General features: G+C 35.6%; 1 protein-coding gene across 2 annotated transcripts in view; it reads left to right on the top strand.

The window, feature by feature from the left end:
• LOC123673454 (ras-related protein Rap-1) overlaps positions 1-16689 on the top strand; it is a 96057-nt gene that overhangs the window by 60208 nt on the left and 19160 nt on the right. For both annotated transcript variants that reach the window (XM_045607939.1, XM_045607940.1), the window contains exon 2: positions 12384-12509. In XM_045607939.1, the coding sequence (XP_045463895.1) occupies positions 12418-12509 (92 nt within the window). In that variant the 5' untranslated portion in view covers positions 12384-12417. The remainder of the gene's footprint in view (positions 1-12383; positions 12510-16689) is intronic.

The raw sequence follows: 16689 nt of genomic DNA, 5'->3' as shown, positions 1-16689 counted from the left end.
GAAGAGATATTCAATGGATTCTGTTGCTACTAAAATAAACTATGTGGTCAAGCGAACACGTACTCGGTTTTTTTCGCAAAAACGGAAATCCGAGGGAAGGTAGGAATATTGGGCCAATTGAAAAGTCTCCGGTCTGATGCACAGATGGCGGTGCTAATACAAGCACCGATGAATCCATATGATTTTTAGTTAGTACAAACTTTCGAACGATACGTGTCAAAATTTGACAGCAATCCGACCATTTTTTTTTTTAATTTCAAAACCATTAGTTTGTGAGACATTGCGTTGAGAGTGTAGCTACTTTTGTTATTTGAAAAAAGATAATAATAATAATATATGTTTTTTCACCTCACACTATACAAATCAATTTTTGCCTACATTGCAGTTGTACCTTTTTCAAGGAAAAATATTCAGCTGAAGCAAAAACTTGCTAAGTTTAAACGTGGTGAAATGAGCACCGAAGACGGCGAACACAGTGGACGCCCAAAATAGGCTCTCACAGACGCTAAAATCGAAATAATTTTGAATGACCGTTAAGTGCAGTTGATCGAGATAGAAGACATTGTGAAGATATCATCTGAACGTCTACATCATATCTTTCACGAATATTCGTATAGTATATCCAAAGTCACTTGGAGGAAGCCTGAATATTTCGATTATACAAGGGATGTTCAAGTTTCCAGAAATTCCTCTGGGCCCTTGAATTTTTTGCCTAACAATACTTTCAAATGAATTCCGGTATTTAGTGGATCGAGGTATCCACTTCAAGTCCAAAAAATAATGTTGAATGACCGTAAAGTGAAGTTGACTGAGATAGCAGACATTGTGAAGATATCATCTGAACGTGTACATCATATCATTCACGAATATTTGTAGGTACATGAGAAAGCTGTATGCAAAATGGGTACCGTGCGAGCTCACAATCGATCAAAATCAACAACGTGTTATTGATTCTGACCAGTGTTTTGAGCTGTTAAATAAACCTGAATTTTTGCGTCGATATGTGACAATGGATGAAACATGGCTCCATCATTTCTCTCCGAAGTCCAATCGACAGTCAGCTGAGTGGACTGCATACGATGAACCGAATCCAAAGTAAGGAAAAACACAACAGTCAGCTGGTAAGGTTATGGCATCAGTATTCTGGGATGTGCAAGGTATAATATTCATTGATTACCTCCAAAAGGGCCAGACCATCAACTACGATTATTATTTAGCGTTATTGGATCGTTTTAAGGATGAAATCGTTAAAAAACGGCCCCATTTGAAGAAGAAAGGATCTGTTTCATCAAGGCAATGCGAAGTGTCACAAATCAATGAAAACAATGGCAAAACTGCATAATTGGGCTTCTAATCGCTTCTGCATCCACCGTATTCGCCAGATCTGGCCCCCAGCGACTTTTTTTCGTTCTCAGACCTCAAAAGAATACTCGCTGTAAAAAATTTTAGCGCCAATGAAGAAGTAATCGGCGAAACTGAAAAAAAAGACAAATCGTACAATAAAAATCGGAAAGTTCGAAGATTGCTATAATCAGTGACTTCGAAGGCATATATGTTGAATAATAAAATCGAATTTTGCCAAACAAATGTGTTTTACTATAGTACACCGGGGACTTCTCAATTGGGCTGTTAACACATGGCTATTTATATACGCTTTCCATCCAATTGTGTGGTCCTAAATGTCAAAGGTTTGCGTCTATAGATATATTGATATGTATATGTATACACAATTTCTTGATTTATTGGCCTCATATTGGCATCGTAGTACTCTTTGAAATAGTTTTAATGGACTCATCTCGGGTGGATTCACAAATTTGAATGAGAATTGACAATACCTACAAAATTTATGATTGGCAGCACTATCGTGATAGTACTATCACCGTGAATATGGACCTTTAGTGAAAAGCACAAAAGAACATTTCAAAAGCCACTAAGATGTAATGAGGATTAATAAAGACATTCCATGAGTGTGATTCCTAATTTAAATAAACTGCAGCGTATATTGCAGCAATACAAGCTGGAACAAGTCAACAAAGAATGATGGATATTTTCATTCCATGAAATGGGCTGGAATAACCCCCAAATGCATTCCAATAATAAAAGCTAACTAACTATTATTGAAAACCTTATAAATTGATTCGACTTTGTCAATAGAAGATAGCGTTATCTTTCATTTCATTAATCAGAATCGATAAACATGCAATATGGACTCGAATAATTGATTACTTTGATGACTTTGCGGAAATAAACAAGTGATGCACTCACAGCCATCTGACTATTGATTTTCCTCTGTGTTTATTTTGTAGTCAATTTCGGTTTCTTTTTCATTTCAGGTTCGCGAACTTTATGTCAATCAGAATTCAATATTAGGTTGATGAATGAAAATAGTCTGCTGATAGGTGTGGCACAACGTTTCCTCTCAAAGGTGATCCTAATGCTTCTACTTCGGGTTCTACTTCCTTCAGTATACTTGGAAACTATATATTTTTAGTTGTTGTTAAGTTGGTTTACTCAACTGTATTCCCCCTGCAAACAGGTTTTATTGAGAGTTACGTGTTTTCCAGCTGAAATAAATACTTTTTTTCCTTGTATAATAAATTACTATTTTTCAAAGGGTGACTCTCTCAAGGGAATTATATAATATAAAGGGTGTTTTTTCAGAGCTATAGAACTTTAAATTGCAATAAAACAACGATGGATTATTCGATTGACATGAATTTCATTTATCCGCAAGATAATCTTGTGGCATTACATTTTAAATATGATATCTGGCATATGACTGCCACAGCTGGGTCGGATGTAGTCCAATCTGGACGTCCAATTTTCGATGACTTTCAACATTTGTGGCCGTATATCGGCAATAACACGGCGAATGTTGTCTTCCAAATGGTCAAGGGTTTGTGGCTTATCCGCATAGACCAATGACTTTACATAGCCCCACAGAAAGTATTCTAGCGGTGTTAAATCACAAGATCTTGGAGGCCAATTCACAGGTCCAAAACGTGAAATTAGGCGGTCACCAAACGTGTCTTTCAATAAATCGATTGTGACACGAGCTGTGTGACATGTTGCGCCGTCTTGTTGGAACCACAGCTCCTGTACATCATGGTTGTTCAATTCAGGAATGAAAAAGTTAGTAATCATGGCTCTATACCGATCACATTGACTGTAACTTTCTGGCTATCATCGTTTTTGAGGAAGTACGGACCAATGATTCCACCAGCCCATAAAGCGCACCAAACAGTCAGTTTTTCTGGATGTAACGGTGTTTCGACATACACTTGAGGATTAGCTTCACTCCAAATGCGGCAGTTTTGTTTGTTGACGTAGCCATTCAACCAGAAGTGCGCTTCATCGCTAATGGACGTAGTGCGCGATACGTATTCCGCAAAGAACCATTATTTTCGAAATAAAATTGCACTATTTGCAAGCGTTGTTCAGGCGTGAGTGTATTCATGATGAATTGACAAACCAAACTGAGAATAAATCACTTAACAGCTGTTACATCGGTCAGCATGTTGAACAGAAATGCCAACTTAAAGTTATATACCTCGAAAAAAAAACACCCTTTATTAACGCTGAGCTGAAATAGCCCATAACAGAGGTTTGGAAGGACGATCAGTCTCTTATTGGAGAAAATGGTCTATTGACTGTGATATTTGTATTATGATTGTTAATTCTTTTTGAAATGTAAACTATGAGTTGTCTTGTGTAAATTTTAGATTAGTTTGGTATAGACTTATTAACGTTCTCATTGACGAGTCATGTAATTTAAATTTTTTTCATGGCAATAAATATTATAATTAGGTGTACAACTTTGCTTTCGCCATTTTGCAATAGATGGCTGTAGCGGTAAATGGTAATCGAAATAAAAAGATTGTAGATGTCGTATAGTGAGCTTAGGTATTTGTAAACATAACGCCATCAAAATATTAGTCCATTTGTGTCTGCATCATAAAGTTATTCTCGATTGAACATGTCAGCTCACGAGCCAAATTCTAGTCATTTAAGAGAGGTTTGAATTGTCTGGTTTAATATGAAGAAATCTGCGGCTGAGGCTCATCGAACGCTCTCAAATACCTATGATGAGGCCGTTATTCTTGAGAAAGTGGCGATAGTGGTTTTAACGCTTCAAGAACGGCGATTTTGACGTCGAAGACCAGTGGTGGAAGAGAGAAGGTTTTCGAAGATGCAGAATTGGAGGCATCGCTTGATCAAGACTGGTGCCAAACGCAACAAACATTAGCAGGATCATTTGGAGTGACGCAACAAGCCTTTTCCGAACGCCTGAATGTCATGGGAATGATTTAGATGCAAGGAAATAGAGTGCCGTACGAGTTGAAGCCGAGAGATGTTGAACTGCGTTTGTTTGCTTGAGAACAGCTGCTTCAAGGCAAAAACGAAAGGGTTTTCTGCATCGCGTTATGACTGAAGACGAAAAATGGGTTCTCTACGATAATCTCAAGCGCTGAAAATCATGGGAATATCCCAGCCATGCATCCACTTTCACGGCCAAACCAAATATTCACGGTTCCAAGGTAATGCTCAGTATTTGTTGAGACCAGCTCGGCGTAGTGTATTATGAGTTGTTAAAACCAACTGAAACAATAACAGGTGATTGTTATCGAACGCAATTAATTCGTTTTAGCCAAGAATTGAAAGACAAACGATCGCAATACAACGAGATAGATGATAAAGATGGAAACGTTGAAATGGGAAGTCCTACCCCACCCACCGTATTCTCCAGACGTTGCTCCCTCGGACTATCACTTGCTTCGATCAATGGCACACGGCCTGGCTGACCAGCACTTCCGGTCTTATGAAGAAGTAAAAATTGGATCGATTCGTGGATCCCTCCAAAAGATGACCAGCTTTTTTAACGTGGGATTCGTACGCTGCCCGAAAGATGGAAGAAAGAAGTAGCCAGCCATGGATCATAAATGAATAACCAGTTTTTCACAATTAAGTTTAGAATTTTGGGAACAAAACGGCGGAAGCAAAATTGTACGCCTATGTATAAAAAACTCCCAGTAGAAATTCCATGCCATTAAGGATGCATAACTATCTTTATTCAGTTCATTTGACATGTTAGAATCCATCAGTAGTAGGAAAAAAAAAAGAAACGAAAAAGTGCTGAAAGGCTCGTGCATGGCAGTGCTTCTTTGAAATTTTTCCTCACTGCGTTTGCTGAAATTATTTATTTCTTGCTTCTGGAGATACGTACGGAAAGTGCTCAAAGCGAAATCCTATAAGTAGGGGCATAATGCTGCACCTCTTCGTAATTTTATGTTTCGAGCTTCGAAAATTTTCCGCATCGATTCATTTGAAATCAACACTTCATCTTCTAACCTTTCCGAACTTATTGATTAAAATAACTCCCTCCGCCGGCCTGCACAGTGAAAGGCGTAATCTCGCGTGTCAATAGCCGAGTGCACATTCTTCAATACTTAACGGTCCTTCAGCTCATCCTCGAAAGGATATTTTCTGTCAGCGTTGCCAGCGGAGGTCGAAAGAAATGATTTTTGCATACTAAGCGAGGGTCTGAATAATAATTGAATTCGGCGGTTTTTACTGGAATTGCCCTGAACGTGGTTTGACCCGTGGCACTGACATCAGTTGAAATATTCAGCGATTTCCATGAAACTGTTTGAGGTTTGTACAGTAGGAATGAAGATTTTTCTCACCTTGATTCGATTTACTGGGTCGAAATGGCATAGCGGAATTCCGCGAACGTGATATGAAAATATGCATGAATTCATCTGATGCCTTTTTCGGGCGGTCGTTTCCGGAATAGATCGCTTTGTTATCCCGTCACGATGTCTTTAATTTTCAGATTTTGTGCCTGGGATGGTCGTGTCAAATTTTTAGAATGTAAACACGATAACTCTCGATGGGAAAGACTTAGAAACTTGCCATTTTCAGGGTAAGTTTGGATCCCGAATTCTACTGTTGAAGAGGGATTACTACCACGTGGTTTTCCGCGTATCAGTTGAACTTTGGTACCTATTCATTTCCACTCTGCCGCTACTGCAATGGCCCGACTTTGAACGGTGTACGGTGTTGTACCGGGTTTTTCACCATAATTTGACCCCCTCTTCAACTTTGTTACTAAAAGAGGTACAAAAAAATGTTTTCTACAAAAGTTTCATGAAATTGGCTAGTGTTCTTTAAAATGATTTCACAAAACGAAATATATACAGAGTGGGCAACATATTGATAGCAACTTCATTTTTTCAAATGGAACACTCTGTATATTTTTCTATATTTGACTAGCTCTTTTTCCCTTGATTTCAAATATATAACATATGTTTGGCCTATCTTTCTTATTCTGAGTACCACAGAGTTTCAAATTTTAAGAACCACCTGACATGCAAGCTGGCAGTTCTCAAGTGGTAGGCTGCGATAACTCAAAATGCTCTTTTTTGAGTTATCTCATTGGCGATTTGACTATATTTTATATCGTTGCCAACGAGATAACTCAAAAAAGAGCATTTTGAGTTATCGCAGTCTACCACTTGAAGGCTGCGATAACTCAAAATGCTCTTTTTTGTGTTATCTCGTTGGCAATTTGACTATATGTCATATCGTTGCCAACGAGATAACTCAAAAAAAAAACATTTTGAGTTATCGCAGCCTACCACTTAAAAACTGATTACTGAGCATGCCAGGTGGTTCTTACAATTTGAAACTCTGTGGTACTCAGAATAAGAGAGATAGGCCAAACATATGTTATATATTTGAAATCAGGGAAAAAAGAGCTAGTCAAATATAGAAAAATATACAGAGTGTTTCATTTGAAAAATGAAGTTGCTATCAATATGTTGCCCACTCTGTATATATTTCGTTCTGTGAAATCATTTCAAAAAACACTAGTCGATTTCGTGAAACTTTTGTAGAAAACATTTTTTTGTTCCTCTTTCAGTAACAAAGTTAAAGGGAGGGTCAAATTATGGTGAAAAACCCGGTACATTCACTTCAGCTTCTTTCTTTTTTCGAAGCAAATAAGTAGAGGGCAGCACTGTACGACTAATTTCACGAATTTATAGTGTTAATTCTTTTGTGATGATTTTTGTTAGTTTTTCCTTAAGAATATTTTTATAATATATCAGTGCCTTTTACTAAGTACTTACATAATTAATTTCTTCACGAAAAACGAAAAGTTACCAAATTTTTTTTCATTCGCAAATTAGACATAAGTAGATTCTATGTAGATTTTCCCTTGAGGAAATTATGTGAAAACCTCATAAAAATCGGTGATTTGTATGAAGAAATCTCTGATTTGGTTTTGAACTGAGCGACCACATGGTGGTGTTCCTTCTCAATAATAAATATGAAAAAAGCATTAACTTAATGGCTGATTCAAAAATGTTTCTGCAAGGTGTATCAAAAGGAGCGTACGATTTTAATTGCTCCCTATTTTATCTGTAATTATGACTTATTGATTATTACATGTCAGATCGAGAGGTGACATTATGGGAATTGATGTACGTCATGATGTGCTACACGATAGAACAAGGTCACTAATTGGGTATTATTTTTACATGAACTGCTTAGTTGATTGCCCAATGTATATTCAGAATATTCACGAATGATCTGAGGGAATCATTATCCAACAATATTTTCGAAAATGAGATAGGTAATTCAATAACAATGCATGACGAACATTATCAGAGTATTAAATTAATTTCACGACATTCAGACAATTTTTTTTTCTGGAAAAAAGTACCTCCCTTCTTTGATAGCTCAAAGGCGAGAGCTTCGGACTAGTAATTCGGCGGTTGCGAGTTCGAGTCCCGCTCCGGAAGCTACTTTTTCCACAATTGAAAAATTGTCTGAATACCTTGAAATTAATTTAATATTTTAATATACAAACCATTATTTATTATCAGAGTATCCTTAACTGGTTGTTTGTGCCTTAGTTGGTAGAAATTGATCTTGGCTGTTCCTCCGCACATTAGCAACTTTTGTCAAGCAACTATTTAATTGCAAAAATATAATGTATAACTTAGTTCCTATGAGAACACTTTCACAGGCGATTTCTGAGTTGCGGCAACTGAAAAATTCCAGAACGCTCTTCTCTTCATAGGAGCTTGGTTTCAGCAGCAGACAACTTTTAAGGAACTAAATAATTTGATCATCGAGACTAAAAAGTTTTCAGTTTGCGGTTTATTTAACGGTCTTGAACTAGTTTCTCATCATGTGAATGTGTTGAAACGATTGAAGCGTTGAGGTTTTCTATAAATGATAAGATGAAACAATATGCAAAAAATGAAGTGAAATTACAAAAAGTGTTAGTTATAATTGCTATAAATGACAATGTCTTCACCAAAATTGTACGGACATATATCAGAATAGAATAATCTATATTTCCCAAATCATTGACATATACAGGGTTAGAACTATTTAGATGGTCACCACAGTGATATCGAAAACCTTTAGATATACAGGCTGGCTTAAAGTATAAAAAAGTTGCGTTATTTATCGAATTAGTGTGTTGGTGCCAGATCCAAAATATTGCCAATGGTTCTCGAGATATCTCGAAAAAACTTTAAATCGACATTTTCTTTTTTTTCTGTATAACTCATTTGTTTTCGGATATTACTTCACGAAATTTGGTTTGTAGCCATTATCTAATATAGAGATTCTAATGGTGCCTTCAGATTTTTTCTGTGTTTCATTATTTCATAGACACGATAGTCAATTTTTCTTTCTTATGGACGCCATATTGGTTCTCCTTATAGGATGAAAAGAAAAACAAATACGAATTCAACAATGTATCACACTCTACAAGAATATCGAGTCTTGCTAGCCAAATTTAAACAAATTTACTAGGCAAATTTTGAACAATTTTGTCAGTCTAAGAATGACGATGTTATTGTACCTACGTTTGGAGAAAGAGTATATTATTTCAGAAGGAGAAGAAGTGTCACTTTTCATGTACGTTTGAAAAAAAAACCGATGACTGATCGATTTGAGAAAGCGGCAGTACTTCACTTTTGAAATATAATTATGAAAAACAATCGAACTGAACACAGTTCCTTCAACCCTGTTTTCATTAGAAGCCACGTCAGCTGTTTTATTATAAAAGGAACCCTTCCGATTAATCAAATCAGAATCGGATGATTCGCAAAACGTTGGATGGAACGTTCAAAATTATACATTAAATTGTTTCATGCCGAGGTGGAAATCCTCTGTATTTGTCGAGTCAAGAATCATCGCCTACGTGAAAACGGTTGAGATAACTGCGGGACACTGCGCTGATTCGAATAATGCGATTATTTTGGTTGTTTCTTCAACGACGAAATCAACTAAATCCGGCTTTGTGAAACGTAAACACCTAAAAATCCCCTCTGGATAGCGACCCGGGTAGATGAACGCTCTGAATGATTCGTTGGCCTGTTAAATTCATATCTGGTAATTTTATTATTTTTAGCGCTCGTCTCCGAAACGATTATTTTGTCACATTGTTTGTAATTGTCGAATTTTGATCTGGAGATGATTTCAAACGATAAAGTCCAGCCATCTGAGTCAAAATTACTAATATAGCGTTTTGAGATACTCAGATATAAACTTCAGTATATCTAAAGTCACTTGGAGGAAGCTGTTGCGTCAAGTGAATTTCACGTAAACTTTACGGGCAGTTGAATATTCAGAAAGACGCATTTAGGTCGAAAAACCAACCCCAGCAGGTACAGCGAGAACTAAAAATAGAACAAGTGCATCCTTGGCGCCACATTGGCGCTACATATGGTCATCCTGAAGTCACATCTTAGGGCAAGGAATGACGACGTGAACCAATCAGGGACTTGGATTGAGCTTTGGTATGCAAAATCGAAAGCGAAACTTAACATCCCCAGGAAATTGGGGTACCATATTCAGTACGCTCGTAGTTGTCACCTTGTAAACACGTAACTTGTATAGCCAAATTCAATATATTAGTTGAGAAATCCGGTGTTTCATTATCCCAATTTAATAGAATTACAATTGATCGATTCAACCAAAAACAGAAGCCATAACACTGGTTTTGGAAGTTTCCAGAGGCCAGTGAATGTATTGCCTGACAGTATTTTCAAATAACCCCCAGTATTTAGCGAATCGTCGCTGGAACCAGAATGTGTTAATTTAGTTGTTTCTATTGGCTGAAAAAGTCCACGTTCACTCCGGGGCCGTTTTTAGTTACATTCATTGGCTGCATCTACCAGTTCTTAATTATCTTTCTAGTGATTCGCAAAGTTCAGTGTAATCCATATGGGGATTATTGAAATGAACATTTTTACTCGGTTTTCGTTTGTGTCTTTTTTTTCGCATATTTTAACTTTTACATTTTCTTTTATGATGAAATTAACTGAGGACGCGAGGAAAACGCGTTATTTCTGTTGAAAATGATGGATAGATATTAGGTATCTTACAATCAGTCAACTTTGTAGAACATAAAGGGCAAACTCAATTTGAAATTATTCATTCATGAACATCTTTGTAGAGGTTTTTGTTGCGACATCGAAATAAAACTTGTCACATACAGTCGTGGTTTTTCTTTTCATCTCTTTTTCAACCATTCAGCTATAAACATCCGTATTTGACGTGAAAAATCCAATTATTATTCGCAACAGTTTTCGATTAATCTTCAGTCATTTCTTCTTCTGATTAAATTTCGAATTTTAATTGGAATCGGGTGGGATTTCAACACCTCCGTCTGATGAATTGTTTCGAGTTTTTCTCAGTCAGACCGATCTAATTTAGGCAATTTATTTTTTTGCACGTAATTTCCTTTCCTTCACCGATATAAAAGATATAATTTTGAGATTTACTTAAGAGAATATAAGAACGGGGATTATGGCATTGAAGAACTTGAATAACAGAATTTATATTTTCGGAACGGAAAGACCTATAACTTGAAATTTTTGTATGAATTAATGAAAATCACAAATATACAACGATAATTATAGAAATAGATTATTCTGAACTGAATTTAAATAGTATAATTCATCATGATATGCAGTCAATAGGAAATTGTTCGAATCAGATTGAAGTTTTTCTGCAGCAACATACAGAATGTTGAGCTCTATGTAGAACAGAGCATTGGAAATCCAAAAGACAATTGGAAAATTGTGGAATCAAGAACTTTATTCTTATGGAGTGTTTCTGTAGGAGTGAAAATCAACACGGAGTATGTGCCATTTATGTTAGGGAAGGATGCTTAACAAGAAAAAAATCGAAGCTCACCAACTTGTCAGTTTCTGAATTCTTGAATAACATTTTACTCTGTAAAATAGAAAATGCCATACCAAGAAAACGTTAGAATTTTAAAACTAAACTTAGCAGAAATGTTTGTGTGGGTAGAGGTTGTAATTAATTACAATTTATAAATGCATCCTGGGGGAAGTAACTAGAATAATCTTTCAAGAAGTCTGCCTAAGGAGATAAATGATTTTCTCTATTTCTGTATCGTAATGAGTTCATTACAGTTCTAAAAAACAGTGCTGTAATGAACTCATTACAGCATCGTTTTCAGATATATTTTTCGTTTTGTGGTTGTCTATGCTGACTTCCAATCCTATCAAACTTCAAACGTCAATAATTGTCAATATAATATAATTTGGGGATATACAGAAATGATTTGCTACATATTCGCAAATTCTCATAATTCTGGTAGTGTTAAATCGATTTCGTCAGACATAATTCACGAATTTAATGTGTCATTGTAAATTATGTCTAAATTCGAAACATACGATTCATATTCAAATTCCGTAATCTGTCAATTTTCGTAACAGTCACACCAACAGCCAAGATACAATACAAAAGTCACTAGGATATATAATCTGATTTTTTCATTGAATTTCGACAATATTTCGCAAAACTGATTGAAATAGAGAAAATATCGTCTAATACTCGTTGCAGAAGGCAATTCCAACACTCATACGTTCCAAAACTCGCTCCTTCGTCGCTCGTTTTCGAATTTCGCATTCGTGTTGGAATAAGAGCCCATTCTGCAACTTGTTTTAGAATATACTATTTCGCACTGTTCTCTATAAGAACTACGCTAGAAATGAAAATTGAGTATGACGAAACATTTTAAACCACGACTCCATTGAAAAAATTGTTTAATTAAAGCATCATAAATATTTTTTTACAATAATTCCTCCATCTGGGCTCTAGATATCTCCGTAAATATACATATACACAGAGTAACTTTTAAAAAAAATTTCCACGACGAGAAAATCTCTAATTTAGATTGAATGCGTTATAATTTCCTATTTACCCGTCTCATGTCGGTGACTTTCCGCGCAAAAACCCATTTCAAGTTCCTCCTGCTATAGATGATGAATTTCTGGTAACTCTTCCTCTAATGATGCCTCTATTGTCACCATTTCAATTTGTTTCAGAGTGAGGCGATCGTCAGCACAACCAAACGTTTTCATGAAGGGTAGACATCAGTTTCGTAGGCGTTTTAGTCTGCAGCCCTCCTTCCTCAAAGAAGAATCTGAGCCTGACAGGCAACAAAACTCTAGGTAATGAAGTTGACCTTTATTTTCCGCAAAATGATTATTTCGGGCGAAACCAGAAATTGAACATTTAAAATGTGAACATCCTATTTGTTTGATGAGTGTGGTTTGCGGAAGTGGAATTTATTTTGCACGAATGTGGGTAGATGTTGATGTTTGATTAACGGCTGTTCAACGTTATGAAGAAGCACTTGTTGATCGCTGTTTCATTTAGAACAAAACCATTAATAACTACAAAGCAGACCAGTTTCAGGGACAGTTTCAAAATAGTCTGAATCATGAAAAAATGCAAATACAAACAATTCGCAATACATCAAGAAAGAATGATCGAATTTGTTTCAAAACCGACGAAGGGTTAGATTTGAGTGTTGATGTGAAATAAAATTTCAAGCATGCAAAATTTTAAGAAGATCACTTCATCAGACCCAGAAAAATATCGATTAAATATGAAATAACAATTTCAAGCTATGTACAGTTCTTTGGTCTCGAAGGGCGCAGTTGGTGAATGAATGAACAAGCGCTCTGAAGTTTCTGACTTCACATCAATTCCTTCCTTATTTTTTGAGATAATTTTTTTTCCAAATTTTTTAAGACATTACTTGTTTTGGGATTTGGATTTTAGTTGATCTTTCAAACCATTTTTACAACCTAGTAGTAGATTTAAATTGAGCATGCTTATGATTTGATGTTTTCCTCACTAAAGATATTGCAGTGATGATCAATATTTTTAGTATTGTTGATTTTTGCTTCAATCTATTCTATACCGCCTTGTGAACAAAAGTGAGAAGTGTAAGCTTCCTGGTCTCGATAGTTTCTATAATATCGAATTTGTAATTTCAGAAATTTTTACTGAATTTTCAGTATTAACGCTATTTTGATGAAATTTTCTATTTATACCTAATGTGCTTTTCTGAACGTTTTCTAATCGATTGATATAAATTTCATAGAATCTGTTCCAAATAACTGATCCCAATATAAGAATACTTTGCACGTATGCTACATACAGAGTTCAGATAGACTGGCCTAGCAGATGAATAAAAGAATTATGAAACAATGCTAAGAGAGAGATTATCGGCTCAGTTCTCAACTCAATTCCGAAATACATACCTTTATTTAGAAATCTCCTAGCGTTGTTATAGGTTTGAACGACGTTCCTACTTGCTATCCCAATATAATCTCAAATGCATTGTAATTTCAATTCGTTGCTCAAATCCCTCGACTAAGAAATATTATTCTATTTCTACCCAGAAGTGTTCCATCACTCGCCTGATGGTTGGACCATAATTCGACCTAATTTCCTTTTATAAATGACATGTCGTTATGGGAAGATTCGTGTGATAGTTTCCGTTTTAGTTAATGTCGTGGTCTGTGTGAAGAGAAGGATAACATTAGGAAATTATTTACCTCCATCATTCCAACTTGAGTTCCCATCCCATGTTCCGCTCTTTCAGGGTGAAATCATTGCCTAAACTCTCCTGATATCTAATATTTTTCGAGCTAAAAATAGTTTATTGTTAATATTTTTCATTCGGTTTAAACTTCTTTATATGTTTTAACCATAAAGTAATAAACATAGATATGGGGAGTTCTTGCAATTTTTACATGTCCCTATCGTTATGAATGTATATTATATTCAATGAAAAAAAATTATTTGAGTGATTCCCGATTGAATATGCAAATTTGAATATTTGGAATTCGATACTTTTCCCCATTGTCGAATTTATAATAAACAGAATATTTATTATTTTCTGTATCTACCTGCTGACATTCAAGGTTTGGCAACTTTTGCTCTCCTAGTGTCATCGGTTGTTCACAATGAACAATGACATATGCTCCCTCTATCTATGTTTATCACTCTGAGGTTTCAACCAATATATCCTTCCATCTTATGCATTGTCTTGTTATTAATAAAATGTTAAATTTAGTTATCGAAACACTCGATTTTGTGTTTCTATGTGTGTTTTCCGAAAGTCACATACTACTCATTTCAGTTAGAAATTGTGGGTTTTCCATGGTTCATGTTTTTCCTCGATAACTTTTGAAGTTTTCATTTCAGGTAAAGGGTTTGCTGAAGGTTTGCTAAAGGGTAACCCCCCTTTTTCTATATAGGTGTAATTGTCTGAAATAGTAAGAAATATAGGTTGTAATTTGAAAATCTTGAGTTTTGATGAAGTTGTGTTGTCCAAGTTCATGATCTTCTCATAAACACCCTGTACATTTTTGATCCAATCCGCAAACAGTCTTATAATACTATATATTGGCAGAATCGAAAATGAAGAAGGTCTCCTGAAAAAAAACTTTTCGATAATTCCATCTTCCACATCTTAAGTTCCTTTTTTTTGTTTAGGGTGCTTCTAAATTCATTTCATAAAATTTGGTTAATTTTCTTCTAATCAGTCGAAGTCATTATCTCCTTCGATCAATCAAACATGTGATTGAATGATGATAACACAAAAATGAGAAATTTGTTACTCATACGAAAATTTTTATGCTAGAAGTTTTTTTTGCTTCGGAACCTTTTCAGAATAGTAAAATTGCAATTTTTTTCATGACCGAACAATCCTAGCATCTGTTGGCTTCAGGAAGTATTTTTGTTGAACGTGCTCAAGTATGAGACTTGATACAAAGAAAATAGTATATTGTGCAACAAATGGGGAAAGATCAACTTTTTTCACGACGAGTGTAGAATTTTGTGGCACGAGCCTAAAAGGCGATTGCCGTGAACACACAAGTGAGAAAAGGTCTTTTTTCTACAACTGCTATGAAAAGTAGCGTATTCTTCATAGCTTACTCAATTTCAAAACTATGTATTGCTCATACTGTGGGAAATATTATTTCTCACGGCACTTTGCCCACACCTCGCTTGGTAGACCAATGAAATTGGGCTTTTGAGTCGTTTCTATGGAAACGCAATAAATCAGAACATACTGTCAACGAAGGCCATTTTGATTTGAATCAAGTCCATTAGTTGAATTATTGAAATTAGTGCACTTGTAGAAAAAGTATAATGTGCAACATGTGGAGAAAGTCCTTTTCTCGCTCTTGTCCACACTCGCGAGAAAAGTTGGACCTTCCCCACTTGTTGCACAATATACTATTCCCACATGTTGCACACTTTACTTTTCCTACTACTCAAATACAAAATGACAGTATTTATTCAATTATTGCGTTTCCATAGAAACGACTTCTCAAATGCCCTATTTCATTGGTCTACCAAGCAAGGTGTGGGCAAAGTGCCGTAAGGAATAATATTTCTCACAGTATGAGCAATACATAGTTTCGAAATTGGGTGAGCTATGAAGAATACGCTACTCTTCATAGCAGTTGTAGGAAAAATAATATTTCTGCTGCAGTCCCTCCCTTGGCAGAGCTAGTATGATGAACCTGTATTTACCAATTGCAAACATGCTGTTTTCAGCAAATAGTTATTGATTGTTGCGTGTATCACTCTGGGAAACTAATTTACGTTTATCTGATGATCCAAATAGATTAGATGTCTATTTTGAGATAGTCAAATCTAGTGGAGGTAATCGATTCCAAAACAGCATAATCACTTCGTTGTACTACAAATCGATTAAATGGATAAGGTATCTTTGTTTTCTCTTGTATTGTGTAGTATGAAATGACATCGGGAGAAGCCGGAAAAACGTTAAAAAAAACATGCTAAAACGTGAAATGCGAAATTTTCAGAGTTTAGTTTTTGAGAGATTTTTTTTTCGAACATAGGCAAATTTTAGAGCGAAAATGGTCCCAAACGATGAAGTTCAACTTACTGTTGACGAATCCGTGATAAAATTCATTTCTGTCTTTCAGCCGGCCGAAAACACTATAAATCATGCTTCGTGCAGAATTAAAAATTGCTCGCTTTAACCTGATATGTATTTCTGTGACAATAGTGTCGGTATAATGAAGAGTAAGAATTGCAAACTTTCCACAAAATTTCGTGCTGATAGAAAAAATTAGGAAAATACTCCTAACCACATAGGAATTTTTGAACCACCCGTTTATTCATGCAAAAATTTCACCTTTTGAGACCAAATATAGACCTTTAATCAGTTATGTGGTCTCCAAGGGAGCAACTGATGCATGTATGAACTTCCACTCTTTCTTCATTTTGTTTATATTTGACATAATCACTCCTGACGTCAATTCTATCATTTCCTAGGATTTCTGCTTAAATTATTGG

This window comes from Harmonia axyridis, chromosome 2, assembly GCF_914767665.1.
Source record: "Harmonia axyridis chromosome 2, icHarAxyr1.1, whole genome shotgun sequence".
In the NCBI taxonomy this organism is placed as follows: domain Eukaryota; kingdom Metazoa; phylum Arthropoda; class Insecta; order Coleoptera; family Coccinellidae; genus Harmonia; species Harmonia axyridis.
This window is presented reverse-complemented; position numbering and strand designations above follow the sequence as displayed.